We start from the raw sequence: 17,213 nt of genomic DNA, 5'->3' as shown, positions 1-17,213 counted from the left end.
GTAAATATGGGAAAATAACGAATGTGTCTATATTGAATGCATAACTGAATGATGATGATCGTGGCTATCTGATCAGAAGAATACGACGAATATTAAACCTTTATATGGCCTGTGACCTAAGATTACATAATAATACCCTTGCTCTTGGCAATGTGGCACCACACCAGTTCAATACAACAACATTTTAACATATGCAGTCTTTCGCATTTCTCATTCTGTGAGGTGTTATACAGTATACGATAAATTAAACCAAGATGTTCGACATAGGAGCGCTGCCAAATGAAATCTTCGATTTGGTTATCGAGCATCTGATAATTTCCATTGGTATCTTCAGAGCTTTCATACTTCGATCCGTCAACAGTGAGTAATATAACGCTCAGCAACATCCGATATAAGCTAATCTCTCAGAAAACTTTAACTCTGTTATACTATTCGCCATCTGCAATAAACAAATCTTAGATGTTGACGATCCGGCTACACCACAGTTGATCTACCGCATGCCGATAACCCCGAAAGCCAGAATTCTTCTAGTACAATCACGCTCTGAGAAAGCCGATAGAGATGATGCCCTATTCGTCATTGCAACAGTGAACCAAGCGCTAGATGACTTGACCCAGCTAACAAATGAACAGCAGGCCAAGCAGCATCAGATGATTGCTGAGGCGGTTGCTGAGAGATACCCAATTGAGATATTAAACTCGTCGAAGAGAAACGACGATAGTGCGAAAACAAACTCCCATGCTCATAATGTCCTCATGGGTGCTATTGTTATCGGCAACTTACCACTCGTTAAGACACTGCTAGAAGAGCAGCAAGCAGACGTCAACGCAATCAACCCCTATTTTGGACGGCCCCTAGGAATCGCAGCCGTTCGGGGCTACCTACCGATCGTTCGCTATCTTCTAGACTACGGTGCGGATCCTTGCCGGGATGATGACGGACAGCATTGGTGTGATTTCGGCATAAAACCCCCAATATGTGCGCTTGGGGCAGCGGTCCGAGGAGGACACGATGACGTCTTCCAGTTGCTTATGAAGCCAGAGTATAGTCCATCTCCCACTAGAGCCGAGTATTTTCGGGTGATACTCGATGGAGTCAAATTTGGGCGTCTTCAATTTGTTCAGTCACTCTTACAGGCGACGGGTAACCAATTATCGGACTACGCCGAGTTCGGTGACACAATGTTTTACACCGCAGTGGTCAACGATCAACCAGACCTAGTACAGATGCTTCTAGACAGTGGCGTCGATGTAAACGCGGCTTTCCATGACCGAAAGCATCGTCATTACGGCCAAATACTATCCGACGCGGCGTCAAGGGGGAATCCTCGTATGGTCCGAATTCTTCTCGATCATGGTGCCTATGTGGGCCGTGCGGAAAACTCATGGCATTATGATAAATCCAGAATCCCTATTGGAATAGCTGCCAAGCATGGACATGAAGAAGTGGTTGACCTTATATTTGCGCACAGCCCCAACCCTGAATTTCTTGAAATAGCATTCATATGGGCTGCGAAAGGAGGTCAAGCTCATTTAATGAACAAGCTTTGGGAGAAAGATCGACAATTGCACACAAAACCATGGCCTCGTCATATGATATCCCCCCCACGAAATGGAGATATAGATCTTAGACGCACAGTAGGCCTTGAGGCACTGTACGAGGCCATCTTCGCAAAAAGCCCGGCGGTGATCTCCCTATTGGCCGAGCGCGGTGTTTCGCTCAATGAGAAACGCTTAGGCCGGTTTCTCATGGTGACGGCAAAATTCCAATCGGCGCGGTGGATAGCAGATTTCATGGTATCGTTGGGTGCTGAAGACGTAGATATTAACCGCGAGGACGTATTCTTTGACTGCGCTGAAGAGACTATTGGCAAGCCGAGAATGAGAGCAGGCGTATATATAACGAAGCAAACCTGGGAGTGGGGTAGCAAGCACTAATAGCGAATTTATATTAAACTATACATGGATCGGGGTGGTAGTGTATGTAGTGTTGAATACCTCGCCAATCCGGATCCTCAGCTCCAACCGGCCACTACCCCACAATTGCATTATCGGCTTTTCCGGCAATGGCCCCACTTAGGTCCGATCCGATTGCGGGCCATGGACGCATGGCATATTGATAACGGCAAGACCAGCATCTTGGTGGCTTTGGTTGCAACGAGATAAGAATCGCGGCAAGGAAGATGCGTGTAATAGTACATACGCCGTGAGGGGTAGTTTAGATATCGCATGTGGGTGGCATGTGAAGCCCCTATTCATTAACTTATAGGTAGGTAGATAATATCAATCAACCAAAGAAGTATATTTCTTTGGTACGGATATTCTAAATTCGCATCATATTATTCTATAGTTAATCGTGTTCGGTTGCAACTAAGCTCAATATGCCTACCTCCATACCCGACTTAACTATTGACTTTCAGAGTGCTGGGCCGTTGCTTACTGCTATAACAATAGTATTAGTATCCTATTTGGTATTTACTGTAAGCTGAATTTTCAAGTATGCTTTGTTATAAGCTTCGCTAAACCCAAACAGGTCGCATTTGGCACAGACATTCCCCGTATCAAGGGAATACCAGAAATTCCCGGCGCAGTTCCAATCTTCGGCCACCTTCTCGAGCTTGGCGAAGATCATGCCAGTGTCTGCGAGAAATGGTGGCGTCAATATAACTACTCCATCTTCCAGATCAAATTGGGGAACACTCGCGCCGTAGTCGTGAATTCTTTCGATGACTGCAAGAAGATGTTGGTAGGCCATCAGAACGCAGTAATTGACCGACCAAAGCTGTATACATTCCACGGGCTTATTAGTAGTACCCAAGGTTTCACGATCGGCTCTTCGCCTTGGGATGACAGTTGCAACAGGAAGCGCAAAGCTGCGGGGACAGCGCTGAGTAGGCCTGCCTTAAGAGGGTACCATCCTATGTTCGACTTGGAAAGCTACTGCATCCTAAGGGATCTATATAAGAACAGCCACAACGGAGAGATTGAGATCAGTGTGCGACCTTACATCCAGAGATATGCTCTCAACACGACACTAACCCTCTGTTATGGCATTCGCATGGACGCCGTTTACGATGACCTCCTACGCGAGATTCTTTCCGTTGGCTCGGCCATCTCGCTCTTGCGCAGCGCATCAGAAAATATGCAAGACTACGTCCCGATTCTACGATACTTCCCGAACAATGAGAAGAGTGCTCGGTCTAAGGATCTACGAGAACGACGCGATGCGTACTTGAAACTTCTTTTGGACAAGGTCCGGGAAATGATAAAGCGAGGCACCGACAAGCCCTGCATCTCTGCCGCTATCTTGAAGGACGAAGAGACGAAGCTCACCGGAGTAGAGGTTTCGTCAATCTGCCTGTCTCTAGTTTCGGGTGGTTTCGAGACCATCCCCGGAACGTTGACTTCTGCAATCGGATCCCTGTCGACCAAGGAAGGACAGGTCTGGCAGGACCGCGCATACGAAGACATCAAGCGACATTATCCCGATATCCGTGATGCCTGGACGGACTGCTACGTACAAGAGAAGGTCCCATATATCAACGCAATTATTAAGGAAGCAGGGCGATACTACACTGTCAGCGCCATGAGCCTTCCGCGGAAAACGGTAACGGAGGTGAACTGGAACGGTGCTATCATTCCTCCTAAGACGATGGTCTTGATCAACGCCCAGGCAGGGAATCATGGTAAGTATAACACACTCGCAACCCCCCCTACTGATGCGGGTACTTATGCTGTCCAGATGTCGACCACTTCGGCGCCAATGCTAGCAAATTCGACCCTGAGAGATGGCTTAAGAGCCTTGACCCGTCCACAGAGCATGAATCCACCAGCCTTAACCACCTGAGCTTTGGAGCCGGGGCTCGCGCTTGTTCCGGCCAATATATCGCATCTCGACTCCTGTATGCAGCTCTAGTTCGCCTTATTTCATCCTATAAGATTGTAGCAAGCGAAACGGAGCCGCCTAACACGGACTATGTGGACTACAACGCTATAAAATCGGCACTGGTTGCAATTCCTAGGGACTTCAAGGTTAAGCTTGTTCCTAGGGACACGACTGTGATAAGAGATTGTTTAAATGCGGCTGAACGTAGGACCGAGGGGTACTACAAGGGGTAGGGGGATGAAGGTATCCTCGGTAGCAAGTTAATTCTGATACTTACGGTAACTATATATGTACAGACCTTCTATTATTTTTAATTAATGTATTATGTTAGTAGTGTCCGTGACGATTATATGGGCATGAATACCTACCCAATGTACTTGTCCGGGTACGCATAATACCCAGTGTTATACTAAATTCTCTATCGTAAATTAGTTACGGCGCTCTTGGATTGTATGGCTGTTAACTACGACCTAACCCCTATTTTTTCCAAAATATGGTATAGGTACACCCTCGAGCAGAACTCTGGTAACACCACACGGTACAAGATATTGAAATGGTCGAACGGGGGGCTGATGTGATATAAGATCCAAGTGGATTTATTCTCGACCAAAGGATTTGTGCTCCATGCATACAATGAAAGGCGGCCGGGGTAGGCAGAATTTTAGACACCAAAGTCCACGATGAGGTAACAGGTATACGAAATAAATGGTTTAATATTTTGGTTCTTTATACGACTATCTAAACTATCCCAACCCGATGTGGCTTTTAAATACCAAGAAACTTACCCTCGAATACCTAAATGAGACTCAAGTGAAAGGACTTTCATATGCAATTCTCTCACATACGTGGGGATCCGATGAAATCCTTTTCCATGAGTTACAAGGGGATCAGGGAACCCTACAAGAGCGAGCGGGCTGGGCAAAGATAGCCCGCTTCTGCAATACGGCGCTGACATCTGGTTTTGGATATGCATGGATGGACACATGCTGTATTGACAAGCGTAGCAGCGCCGATTTAAATGAAGCAATCAATTCTACATATGAATATTACTATGACTCTGCAGTGTGCTTTATATATCTCGAAGACGTGCATAAGTATGCAGATGAAGCGAGCAACTCACTGGGAAGAGTGGAAGTGACTAGGGACCAACTTCTTGCAAGATTGCGGGCGACTCGCTGGGCAACAAGGGGATGGACATTACATGAATGTATCGCTCCCAAACGACGATGCTTTCTCACTTCAGACTGGTCTGAGATCCAAGATGGAGACGACCTACTCGATGCTCTTGTTGAATCCACCAGGATTGATAGGGACTTGCTGAAGGATAGAGACCTTCTCCGCAATTTCTGTATTGCGGAGCGGATGAAATGGGCATCTGGACGACAGACAACGCGGGCTGAAGATGTTGCGTATTGCCTAATGGGTGTTTTTAAAGTCAACATGCCAGTCCTGTATGGCGAAGGGGCTAAGAATGCATTCAAGAGACTACAGCGTGAAATTATGCAGTCATCTTTCGATATGACCATATTCGTGTGGCATGGAAACTATGAGAGCAGCGGACTCTTGGCCCAGTCGCCTTCTGACTTTGCGGACACTCCGCCTTTAGATCTATGGGCGCCGTGGAACATATCGCCATTCTCGATGACGAATATCGGGCTTTCCATCAGTCTTAGTATTATCAACCAACAAGACATGGACGAGTGCGGATTTACGGAAAAGTTGGAGGGCAATACATTGCTTGCGGCTTTGCAATGCGATGTTCAAACGCCAACGGGACAGTGGGAAATCCCCATGATCTATCTTGAGCCAGTATTAGATGCAAGCTTTTTGGTCAAAGGTAAAAGATGGCGAGGTTATAGAAGGATTCGGTGTGCAGAGCGGTTAACGTTGCCCTCCAAACGGCTCGAGGGTTGTTCTTATGAGGATATTATTGTTCTACCGGATGAACAATATGAGCTGGTATGCCAGGCTAAAGAACAACATATATCGCGTAGCATGGCGTCTCAGACAGGTTCGAAGTAGGTTCTCTACTATGTAGCATGAGAGTGGTTGTGTTGATGGTCCTCACTTCATTTACGGTGCATTATTCCCACATATACGTACGGATTACGTTATTCCTAAATAGGCAGTATAAGATACTAACTTAGGCTAAGCGCTAGTACCTGGATTATTACTTCTAAAACGGCTAGAGCTGACGAGCTGACAAGCTAACAAACTGAAAAGTTCAAATTTCAAGAACACGAGACTACCTCGTCTTGGTATTCTCTTGTCAATCGGGAATCGGCAACCGGCAACCAGGAACTCCATAATAACTTTATCAAAAGGTGTGACATATGGTCGAACTCTGTCTATATCAATATTACCACATTCGCATTGGCAGTCGCTTGGCAAGGAGAAAAACAAGAGAGAGCACTTGCAACCATAAGCATGTGCATCCATGAGGATCGAATGAACAAAGGGAGAGAGTTATGCATGACGCGGTCACATTCCATATAGAGAATATTGAAAATAAATAATGTATGGTACCTGCTCTTGCATGCTGATAATTACCTAATATATAATTATTCTGTGACCTACCTTATTACGTACATGTAGACCTTGTAGGTACCTTTTACGTACACAAGCCTACATACCTAGGTACATACTGGGAAGGAATGATTTAGGTAGGGGCCCAGCTTACTGTCTGCGTTACGTATGTAGATCTAGATGATCTTCAGGAAGCCGGGACTCCTTACGGATATAATTAGCTCGACCTTCTTATCCCATGCTGCCCCCATGTTTCGATGCGCAGCATGTATGTATATCCAAGCATCCCCCAAGAGTTAGATTTGAAGATGCCTAACCACAATATGGTTTTTGGATGTATGGGATACAAGGAAATGATGCAACGTGTGTCACGATTATTGCTTACATTAAACTGCCTGAAAAATCATGACGGGAATTTGCAGCAGTCTAGAGTTACCTATGTATGTACCGTATTGGGTTTAGCATAATAGGTAGCACAGCATAATGCTACAAGAACTACGTATTCCGTACATCCAATGTTAGGTATTGTACAATGTTAGGTACTCATACCAATGCCACTGCCGTCATGTGTACTTACATGTACAACAAGAGCAACAAGAGCGAGCTGACATGGAAGGGCTAGCCAGCCAGTTAGGTAGCTTCATTGCACCGAAGCGCCGTTCTGTTCCGTTCTGTCCGTTGCTTTTTTAGCGGCCTTTCCATTTTCATACTCACTCAATCTGGGACGATCCAAGGAAAGCCCAAGCCATTCAAGCCACTCGAGCCGTTATCCGTCCTTCTTGGCTGACAGATTCAAGGTTTACAACCTTTTGTTCCCTCTTCGTTCTTGTCCAATCCTAGTGGTCCCGCGTCCCTCCACAGGTCACACTTCCCAGATCTAGATTCATTCGCCAATACCACACATTTGCTCCATTCGTTCCCTACTTTTCCATTCATTCCATTCTTCTCCATTCTTCAACCTTTCCCTCCCCGCGACAAGCACTTCCACGCAATCTAACAACGTGATCCACCACATTCGTTTTGATACAATCTGGAGGAGAAACAAACGCGAAAATGTCACAGTATTGAGAGAGAAAAAAAAGAAAGAAAAACCAGGAAGGACAATAGCCAAGAGACGATCTTTCGTTCTTTTTGCATCCTGCAGCGTACTGCCGCTAATACGATAGATCCGACAACCCCTTTGCCGATTTGCCGGATCTATTTTTCACCCATTTGACTTGCCTTTAGAGTCTCGACAACTCATATTGTCAGCATAGCGATATTCGAATCCCTTGTATCAGAGCGGCCAAGTATAATTGTATAAACAACTTGGATTAGTGATTAGGAAACTTGGTTGGTTCTAGACGGTGACTGGTACAAATACCGTTACGCCATTGCATCCCATTGAATACTAGAGGGTTAAACACCGTGCACTTCCAAACGTACGAGCCGGAGTTTGCAGCGCGAGTTGCCAGCTCTTCTCAACATCAAGGTCCAACATCAAGGTCCAACATCAAGGTCCAATACAGCTGATTATCCTTACGTCCAATATATTTCGGCATTTCGCATTCGCGCCTCGCTATGGGTATGCTTCCTCGTCCCATTCTAAAGAGTCCAATAGGAACCTTCCAATGCCATGTTCCTCAACTAACAGATTTTATCAGCTCAACAAACGCCGGTAACCACGATCGTACCCTTCCAGTCTCTGCCTTCGTGTGCGGGCCAATGCGGTCCCCTTTACGATGCCAATGGAGCTTGCGTACCTCCTGCTGCCGCTGTCACCGATGAAAATACCTATGACACCTGCTTCTGTGCCTACAACAGCCTCCAGCCGTTCAAGCAAGGCGCATCTGGGGTTTGCGATGCGGCTTGCACTAACGACAACGGGGGCTTGTCGAGTATACAAGGCTGGTTCACAAGTTTCTGTAACGAAAAGGCAGCAGCTACTATGTCGTCATCTTCATCGACAAGCACTGGAACGGGGAGTTCAGGAAGCAATGACGGCAGCGGAGACTGGTAAGTTTATATTTTTTATATTCTTTCTTATTGATTGCGTCTTAGTTTGCTTCGGTATCCTAACTATAGCTCCCTAGGATTTCAACACATTGGAAATGGGTTGTCATGATAGTCATCATTGTCGTCGGAATCGTTGGTATTTGGATTGGAGCTTGCGTATGGCGTCGCAAATACCTAAGAAAGAAGGATCGAATGTACGAGCTTGGCAAGGGCCTTCCCAGTAACGTCGCGATCAACACACAAGGCAATCTTGTTGGGCCCGGTGCAAGGGATAGTACTTATTCTAATCCGGGCATGTTCATGTCGGGCTCTGGGGATGCTAGCTATACCGAAAAGCCAAAAAAGGAGCGCAAGAAGTGGAACGTCACCCAACGAACATGACCAACATAACGTTAACGGAATGTCAGTCTGTGCAAATAACACAAAAATAACACAACGCTCCTTTTACATACCGATATGGTATCGTCTCGACTACACGTCATTTACTATACTAATCTTACAACCGTAGGATTATTCCTAAGCATATCATTGATTCCAAATTCCACATTATGGGCGTTAAGGTCGGAAAGGTGGTCTTGGTAAGCTTATACCATGCGGGTTCCTATTGTCTGTTTCTTGAATAGGCAGGCGTGAGGATTGATCTGGATAGACAAGGAACCGAGTCGGGCAGCATTGGATGGTTTGATATCACTTTTACAGTCCCGAATTAAGCGGGAGATATATATGGGAAAAGGGAAGACTCGGCATGGATTTGCGCGATAGCTGTCTTCTCGCTGGAACGACGAACGAGCATAGTGGAGATATTCTTGTTGTCTTCTCTACACATCAAGTCCGCGAATCAATACTAATTATGTACAAAGACTTGTGGTGTATATTGCTTTTGTATTCCTTTTCATTTTTGAACCTACTTAGGTACCTACCTAGGTACCTACCTAGGTATCATGTCTCGTTCCTACCCAAGCGGTCTACCTCATATTAACAAATATCGCCTTTAATTCCTGTAACCTAGCACATACTCATTTTTACCAAATTACTAACAACATTACCAAAGTAAGTAATTGACATTTCTCCCTCTTTATTCTTTTTTTTATTTTTATTTTTATTTGTTTTCTTCTTCTTTTCTCAAGTAACCTAACCTAGGCGGTTGACATCAAGACGTCCAGAATCCGAATCGTAGTATTTCTATTTTAGTAATATTTGTCAGCCGTGTACTGCGTATTGCTAAGCGAGTTAAGTTCGACTAGCTCCAATACCCCTTTTCTAGGAGCTATAAAACGTATGACATATTGGTCGCACGGTCACGATGCCAAAGCCAAGCCTTACACATAAACCCGCGACCTCCCGCCGTCTGTGTTTACGCGGGTGCGGGACGAAGCTAGCGTCAAGCTCAATCAATAGCCTAATGCTTTCTTTATGTACATTATCGGTCAATCTCGCCGTAGACAGCAGTTAGGTATACTTAGGCCATAGGGAATTAAGGAGAGGGAAATAGGCTAAGACGATAAATAAATGCTACGTTTTTGTATTCATGTATTCGTGTACGTACGTATCTCATATTATCTTATCCAACCTTATGATACGTAGGTATATATGTATCAACAAGCTATCATTCGATGTATATTCAACTCTTCTAGTGTAGTCGTACTGTCGTGCCTAGAGGAACTTCCTTTAGGTATGATGCAAAGCAGACGACGCTTTTCAAACTTTCTCCAAGTCTTACGCCTTCGATGCCTAAACACGCTGACAATTTAATTAGCCAAGGTATGAAAGTGTCAATCACTCCATGCCGTAGTCGGTGGCATCCATGTACAAGTCGATGAGGCATCCCGCGCTCCAGGCTTGCGTGGGGCTCGAGTCGTCGCAATACTGGCCATCCTTCTGTGTGAGCTCCGTAAGACCTGCCCACTGGCTCTGCTTGATCATCTCTTTGCAACCACTCAGTCGCCTCGTAACCTGCTGGAACGCCTCGACGCGCCCATGCTGGGTATCTCGCCTCATGAGGTCGAACTTCAGTAGCGCGCGTAGGAAGAATCCCGTAGGCCAGAGCCACTCAGGGCCCTGATGGTAGTTCCGGCCCTTAGACGTAGCGAAATCAGTCGAATCCTCGCTATTTATATAGAAGGGACGGTAATTCAAGTCCGAGGGGTCAAGTGTTGCCATTCCGGTTGGACCACGCAGGACTTTGTCCGCCAAGACGAGAGCGCCGAAAGCATGATCGGGGTCAAAGAGATCTGGAGCGACTGTCATGGCAATGGTAAAGTTAGGCCGCAGTTGGTAGTCTTCGTACTCCTTCCCGGAACGATAGAGGTCCTTATAGACACCACGTCGGTTGACAACCTTTGGGTTTACACCGTACTGGGCGTCGTCTGATGGGTCGACCGGCACGTAGTAACAGTTTTCGAAATTTGACTTAAGTAGGCCAGCCCAAGCTGAGAAGGTGATCTCGGTACCATCGGCTTTCGTCACGCCCTTGTACGGATACTTGCCCTCCGTATTAAGCTTGGCCAACCATTTCAGAGTACTGTAAAGTAAACCGGTAATCTCAACAGCAGCACCATCTCGAGGAGTACCGGGGATGCCCTTCGAGCCAGCGCGCTCACTTTCGCCCATCTTGTCCATCCAAGTACCGCAGTTGAACTGGTTGCCACCGAAGATAATACCATTTGACCAATCTACGTTAACCTCGATGTTGAAACCCTCGTCGCGCATCTGTGAGTCAATGCCCGGTCCCGCATTAGCTTCACGGAATTTCAGCCCAGTTGCATGACGTTGCAGCGCCTCTTGGATAACATCTTGTATCAGGCTCTCTGTTGAGTACGCCCTCGGGTCTTCTGAGTCAAACCAAACGTCATCGTATGGTAAGAAGCGTCGTTTAACTTTTCGTGTTAGGAGGTTCACACCATCTGGGGCATATCGAGTGTAATCCTGGATACACTGCAAAAAGAACCAGATGGAATCCCGACTATTGTATCGCGGAAGGTTCCCGCTGCTGAGAAGATTAGGAATCATACCGTGCTTGAGAACACTGGCGAATGCAAATATGTGCTCCGCTGCCTCTTCAAACCGGCCAGTTCCGAGGTATAGACCACGGAGGGAGATGAAGACATCACGGCCCCAGCACCTTGCCCATTCAACAGCGAAATGTGGTAGACCAGCAGCCAGAGAGGGGACAAACTTCTTAGGCCAAAGTGAACCTGACTTTACCAGCCCTGTCATTTGCACGCTGACCAAGGCTAGACTTTGAAGGAACCACTGACCACTCTGCACCTTTTCATTCATAAGTTCTAAGCCTCTTTCCCAAGCCGCCTTATATGCAGTTCGTACAATAAGTGCAAAATATCGCGGTAAAAGGAAATTGGGTATGCTTCGAACTGCGTCGATACGCTCCTTAAGCCAAGCTGCGGGTTTAGTGAGACCGGCAAACTCCGACTGCTGACTTATTCTCTCGAGACGTCCAACCGTATAATCCAAGGCCCATTGTCCATCGCGGAGGTTTTGGCAAAGGGGGTGAGCTAAGTTGTTGTCCTTAATGATATTCTTCAGAAGGCTCCACCAACCCTGAAGGCCCGCATATACGATCTTACCATGGCTTGGAATATCATAGGTGCCATCTTTGCCGCCACTACCATCGAGCTCTTCAGCCTCACAGCGGTATAGCAAGAAGTTGAGGTCGACCAAATCTAGATCGGCCATCGCTTCCTTGGCCCCAGATGTAACGTAGTTATCTAATCCTGATGAGTGCTCTGCAGCCGGAATCCAGGTTTCAAATAACGCAATACTTCCAGGCGGGAACTTGTCGCGCACCGTGACAACTGTCTCATCCGCCTTGGCTTCCAGTCGAATACCCGGCACATCAAGCACACGACTTGGGAGTCCTCGCAGGTATTTTTCGTCACCCTCGGTCTTCTTTTTTGCTTCCTCGCTAGCATCAACCTCTAGCATCCAGCTTCCTAAGTGCCGCGCTTTTGTGCCGCTAAGGCGCACAGCACTTAATGCACCATTGCCATTCCCGTAGCCTGGAAAAGCAGTATGAGCGATAAGGAAATATCCTTTCCTCGACTCAGGATGTACTCTGTGGACGGTGATGTATTGGTCCTCGTGGTGTATATGTGTTTCGTCGTAACCATCTTTACCCATCAGCGTGTGTATTTGATTGAGTAGCTTCTTGATACCTCCAATGCCACCTTTGCCGCCGCCAATTTTAATTTCTTTAGCAGAAGACGACTCAGACGTGTAAAGCCTAGTCTCGTTCACGAGATCAACAAGTTTTGGATAGATCTCATCGTATCCCATCACACTTCCAGTCGCACTGGAACACATGCACACCAAGGCGGCGTTTGGTAAAGTGTCTCGAGCATCTCTCTTCTGTGCAGGAACTTCGTTGTCGTGCGTGCAGTCCATGAACAGGGCTTGGACCGGTACAGGCTTGATTCGGCGAATGACTTCTCGAGGAGCATAGCCATCAAGTCCGGGACTTGTTGGAGCACTTCCAATCGGGCCCTTTGAGATTTCGTCGACTTCAAAACTACCGATAGGGCGCCCGCCATGGCGATGTACTAGTCTGCTGAGTTCTGCCGTGCTCCAGGCTTGCATTGCCTCTCGGATTAACGAGCTCAATCCCAGCCTCTTCACAAAGACGTAATCCATCTCCTCCGAGCCTGTAAACAACTCTGCCACGACATATAAGTTAGGTCGGACTCGACGGGCTTCATCAAGGATATGCTCCGCAACATGAATAGGAGTAGAGTGGCAGTTATCAATTCGGAAACCAGCGAAATACTTTGCTAACATGCGGGCGTATTTCGTCATATGCTCCCATAACCAAGGACTATCTTCAGGTCCATTTCCGTAACGGAGCTTAACGCAATCACCCCAAACGATAACTTCGCGTCGCAGGTACACGCGCGATTTGGGACCGGCGTTGTCCACCAGAGCGTTTCCAGCCCATACCCAACCGTTATTGACGAGAACCAAATCCTCGGATTTCAATTGATCGGATGCCTTTGCCTTGTCTAGACGTGTAAAGTATGTTTCAATCAAGGGATTGTCCTGATCAATAGGGCCAAGTTTGGGGCCATGTTCGTCAAGGCGGACATACTTGATCCTATTGAATAGTTGTTGGAGAATTTCTCCGATTTCCTTATCGTATTCCTCGTAGAATGGAACATTAACCACATCCAAGATCTGAGCTACTTTGGTTCGGATAGTCGCCTCATCTGCCTCACCCCTGTACTTCCCAAAGAGAGCAACGATCAACCCGGCCGAAACTTTTGGGTCGATACGCCGCCGAAAGCGTTCGCCAAGCCTGTCATTCCCAACTAGGCCATTCTGAATCAGGTAGAGAGCTTGTTCCTTAACCTCAAGTTTAGTCAGGTTACCCTTTTCGGTTTCCTCAGGAGCACTCGACTGTCCAGCAGCCCAGGACTCGATTGCAGCATCTGCATCTCTGTCAACGTCAAGGGCATAGTACTCCCATAGGCGAAGCTCGGCAACAACATGCTTTTTTATGCCGTCCATGATCTTGATGAGGTCATCTGTAGATTTGAGCTCCTTGGGGTATCCTAGTTCCTCTAACTTGGAGCCAAAAACCAGAAGTTGGGTGTCAAGAATGTAAGCTGACTCTAGCCAAGGGGCAGTGGTGAGATTATACCCAGCCTCGGGATGTTCAAAGAGCCACTTGCTGTTATGTGCGGTATGGTTTAGGACTATGTCGGTTAAGCTGAGAAGGGAATGATTGTGCTCCAGACTATCCACCATATGTTGTACATCTTTCTCCCCTTGAGGAAAGCACTCCGGATCCCATCCAAGCTGGTCATATAAACTATAGGGAGAGTTCGAAGCTCCTCGAACTTGAAGGGGAGTAAAATGTATCATGTTGTACCCGCGGCCGCTGATACCTCGCAGATGTCTCTCCCAGTCAGTTGGGTATTTGCCCATGAACTTGCTGATAACAGAAAAGATTGACAGTGCTGGTAACGGCAAGGGTCGGCCATCTAGCGATAGCTTGGGAGCGACATCGATATAGTATAACGGCGTCTTTTTGGATTCAATCGTTCCTGATGTTTCCGAGCTCAAGGCAGGAGACAGCTCGGGCAGTTCGGCGTAGGTGGTGTAGAAAGCGAAAGCACCGGCTTCGAAGACAGGGATCGAGATCTCTATCGTCCGATTAAAGTCGGGATTTAGTCTGAGGGGGGTGCCGTTAACAAAGCATCCCGGGATCTTAGAAAGCGAACAGTTTGCCTACTTGTATTCGCGAAACTGATCTCTAGAAAACTCAGATCCCCGTTCCGGGATATTCACCCATAAACTACCTTGTCTACATATTGACGACGTGCCCTCGATCGTAAATCGTATAGTTATAGGGTCCTTAGATCTCGGGGCCAGGTATATGTACTCGCCAGGGATATCGGGAGCACCATCATCCTTCAGAGGTAAGATATAGACCTCATTCGAGGTCACCGTCCTAGGAATCATGATGCCCAACAACCTGGTCTCCGAACTTCGTACAATGGCTAGGGGATATATGTAGCCGTAGTAGATGAACTGGAAGAGAGTTGATGAAAAATGAAGAAAAAGAGGAAGGGAGAGAGAGTGTTAGACATAGAATGCTAAACGAGAGAAGTTGTAGGTAGCAGAATAATATTTTAAAGGGCGGCAAGACATTTATATCAGGCCTTCAGACGATGTAATAGGACGGCAGAGGAAAAAAGACGACTAGTAGTTGGTCTTGTGAAGGTGGGGTTGGCAAAGTTGGGTAGCTACCACCTGGTATCCTCCTAAGGTACAACACTACACTATACATATGTACACTACGTGCATCTGTACATAATGTACTACATACATGTACCAGGTAGCCATCGAAACTGCAACTGCATTATGTACCTTAGTAGTTAACCTAGTGCATTCAATACTAGGTACCTATGATTGATCGGACCAGTGTAAGACCCACTACAGTACAGTGACGTAATGATTTGGCATGCTGAATATTAGCTCCTAATTGGCCCCATACGGAGATTTATGGAGGTGGGGCTATTCGATCAGGTATTGTACCTGACTTTGCCCAAGCTCAAGTTCTAGGCCTGATGTACTCCCTATGCACATCCCGGGCTATCCTGGCTCTCTTTATGACAACACGTCCATTTTTCTTTTACTTGAATATCTTCTTCCATCGTCCACCGGTTCTTAGTTGATGTGAATGCGTACTGCAGTTCTCCATAGTGAACTAAGCATATATTACGTTAGCTGATGCTCAATAAATAAACAAACGACATAGTTACGATCTTCTTACTTTGGTGGTTAGGACAGGCGTTGTTGGCTCTGGGATCAAAAGTGACACCACAGAATCGGCAAATTCGAGGTCCCGGGAGAGGAAGAATAGCGGCCCGGGCGACTCGAGCGGTTCTTATTCGGTTTTCCTCTTCCTCCTCCTGTCTTTCTTCTTCTTGCCTCTTTCTCATCTCGTCTTCAAGTCTCCTTCGGATCATTATGGACTGCTCGATACCTCCTCGCTTTCGGTGTCTTTGTTGATATCGGTGTAACGGAGTATCCTCTGGCCTTCCACCAAGCTCTGATGGTTCCGCTGCCAAAGGACTTGTCGCGGGTGGCGATGGCGGCGGCGGCGGCGGCGCAAACCTTAACTCCCCTGGATGGGGAAGAAGAACTCCCTTGTAAGGGGTCCTCTTGCTGCGAGTTTCTTGTGGTGACGGCGTTTTCGGAGGTGTTGGCTTGTCTTCGGGCTTATTTGTAGGTGTTGCCTGGTCTTCTACTGCAGGTTTAACCTGCAATTTAACCTTAGGCTTCCCCTTAGGCTTTCCTTTGGGCTTGTCTTGAAGCCTGCCTTTGGACTTATTCTTAGCCTTCTTAACGCGTCCCATCTCTTCAAACTTTATAGCCACAGGCCAAGGAAAAGGTAGAGAGGAGACTATCTAGGATTTTATAATCAAAATAGAAGTGTGTGTAGCAGGAACAAGTAGGAGGGAAGACATCGCTACTCCCGGAGTAACAGCTGTTGCCATCCGTCTTTTAGGTATGTTGATGACGGAGACTAAATGCCTGAGTGGAGGTAAGAAGGGAGGTTGCAAAAGAGCTCTTTCTGAATGAGTCGTGAGTTGCTAGGTAACTAGGTTGTTTGGTGCACGCTCGATCTCTTCAACTGATAAATATTGGGTACCTATCTCCTAAGTGTCTACCTCAATTTCACCCATCCGGGTAGAGCATGGGCTTGCAACCTTGATAGAGATTTTTTTCTACCGCTGATTTTCCCGCAGTTTAAACAGATAGAATACTTGAAGATAGGTACCTCTCACTGATAATACCAATATCAGTTCTAGCAGTTGACCGAAGGCGATATGCACTTACGTATTTGAGGCATGTTATATGTTCCTAAGATACGACCAGTCACATACTTACATGTAGGCAGCTCATCATTAAACCGTATACTTATCCCCGAACGCCAGCATAGCTAGTATGTTGATAATATTTTTACCAACAGGTAGCTTTAATAGATTTTCACCTCTACTACTATCTACTAATATCAAGGACATGCTAACATATCCTGAATTTACGCTTGCTCCTTTTTTTCTCTTAATCCTAGCCCAATATGAGAAATATTCTGTGTTAGTCTCTTTTACTAGTATATAGACGTTTTAATCGAGGAGTAAGTCTCTACAAGTTAACAAAATACGTCATGAAAATTTCAGTAACATGTGGACATCCATATTCCATGGTTTCGGAGTCGATAGGCACTGATGACTTCCATTTAATATCCTTCATAGTAAGGTCCTTGCAAGCTATTACTTATTTCTTTA

The 17,213-nt window shown here is 46.5% G+C and overlaps 6 protein-coding genes across 6 annotated transcripts; 4 read left to right on the top strand and 2 right to left on the bottom strand.

The window, feature by feature from the left end:
- Positions 1 to 170: 170 nt before the first annotated feature.
- F4813DRAFT_347966 (ankyrin repeat-containing domain protein) lies at positions 171 to 2,292 on the top strand. Its single transcript, XM_049242014.1, has 2 exons — positions 171 to 360; positions 409 to 2,292. Exons 1-2 carry the CDS (start codon positions 255 to 257, stop codon positions 1,935 to 1,937), a joined length of 1,635 nt encoding a protein of 544 aa, XP_049103508.1. The 5' UTR covers positions 171 to 254; the 3' UTR covers positions 1,938 to 2,292.
- Positions 2,293 to 2,380: 88 nt separating this feature from the next.
- Positions 2,381 to 4,562, top strand: F4813DRAFT_399421 (putative cytochrome P450; the record flags this gene model as incomplete). The annotated part of the gene is made up of 3 exons (XM_049248170.1): positions 2,381 to 2,479; positions 2,533 to 3,685; positions 3,742 to 4,562. 3 exons carry the CDS (start codon positions 2,381 to 2,383, stop codon positions 4,116 to 4,118), a joined length of 1,629 nt encoding a protein of 542 aa, XP_049103507.1. The 3' UTR covers positions 4,119 to 4,562.
- Positions 4,563 to 4,584: 22 nt separating this feature from the next.
- F4813DRAFT_347964 (heterokaryon incompatibility protein-domain-containing protein) lies at positions 4,585 to 6,228 on the top strand. The gene has a single exon (XM_049242013.1). The coding sequence runs from the start codon at positions 4,642 to 4,644 to the stop codon at positions 5,905 to 5,907; it is 1,266 nt and encodes a 421-aa protein (XP_049103506.1). The 5' UTR covers positions 4,585 to 4,641; the 3' UTR covers positions 5,908 to 6,228.
- Positions 6,229 to 7,632: 1,404 nt separating this feature from the next.
- F4813DRAFT_232349 (uncharacterized protein) lies at positions 7,633 to 8,969 on the top strand. The gene is made up of 3 exons (XM_049239937.1): positions 7,633 to 7,975; positions 8,055 to 8,406; positions 8,484 to 8,969. The coding sequence occupies exons 1-3, from the start codon at positions 7,972 to 7,974 to the stop codon at positions 8,785 to 8,787; spliced, it is 660 nt and encodes a 219-aa protein (XP_049103505.1). The 5' UTR covers positions 7,633 to 7,971; the 3' UTR covers positions 8,788 to 8,969.
- A 935-nt stretch (positions 8,970 to 9,904) lies between these two features.
- Positions 9,905 to 15,171, bottom strand: F4813DRAFT_347957 (glycoside hydrolase family 13 protein). The gene is made up of 2 exons (XM_049242012.1): positions 14,651 to 15,171; positions 9,905 to 14,590 (listed from the first exon to the last, which is right to left on the bottom strand). The coding sequence occupies exons 1-2, from the start codon at positions 14,878 to 14,880 to the stop codon at positions 10,183 to 10,185; spliced, it is 4,638 nt and encodes a 1,545-aa protein (XP_049103504.1). The 5' UTR covers positions 14,881 to 15,171; the 3' UTR covers positions 9,905 to 10,182.
- Positions 15,172 to 15,445: 274 nt separating this feature from the next.
- On the bottom strand, positions 15,446 to 16,891 carry F4813DRAFT_347955 (uncharacterized protein). Its single transcript, XM_049242011.1, has 2 exons — positions 16,826 to 16,891; positions 15,446 to 16,773 (listed from the first exon to the last, which is right to left on the bottom strand). The coding sequence occupies exon 2, from the start codon at positions 16,278 to 16,280 to the stop codon at positions 15,645 to 15,647; it is 636 nt and encodes a 211-aa protein (XP_049103503.1). The 5' UTR covers positions 16,281 to 16,773; positions 16,826 to 16,891; the 3' UTR covers positions 15,446 to 15,644.
- Positions 16,892 to 17,213: the final 322 nt, after the last annotated feature.

Source organism: Daldinia decipiens (assembly GCF_022478715.1).
Source record: "Daldinia decipiens strain CBS 113046 unplaced genomic scaffold F4813scaffold_4, whole genome shotgun sequence".
Taxonomy (NCBI): Eukaryota; Fungi; Ascomycota; class Sordariomycetes; order Xylariales; family Hypoxylaceae; genus Daldinia; species Daldinia decipiens.
The sequence above is the reverse complement of the archived record's forward strand: the minus strand, read 5'-3'. Positions and strand labels throughout refer to the sequence as shown.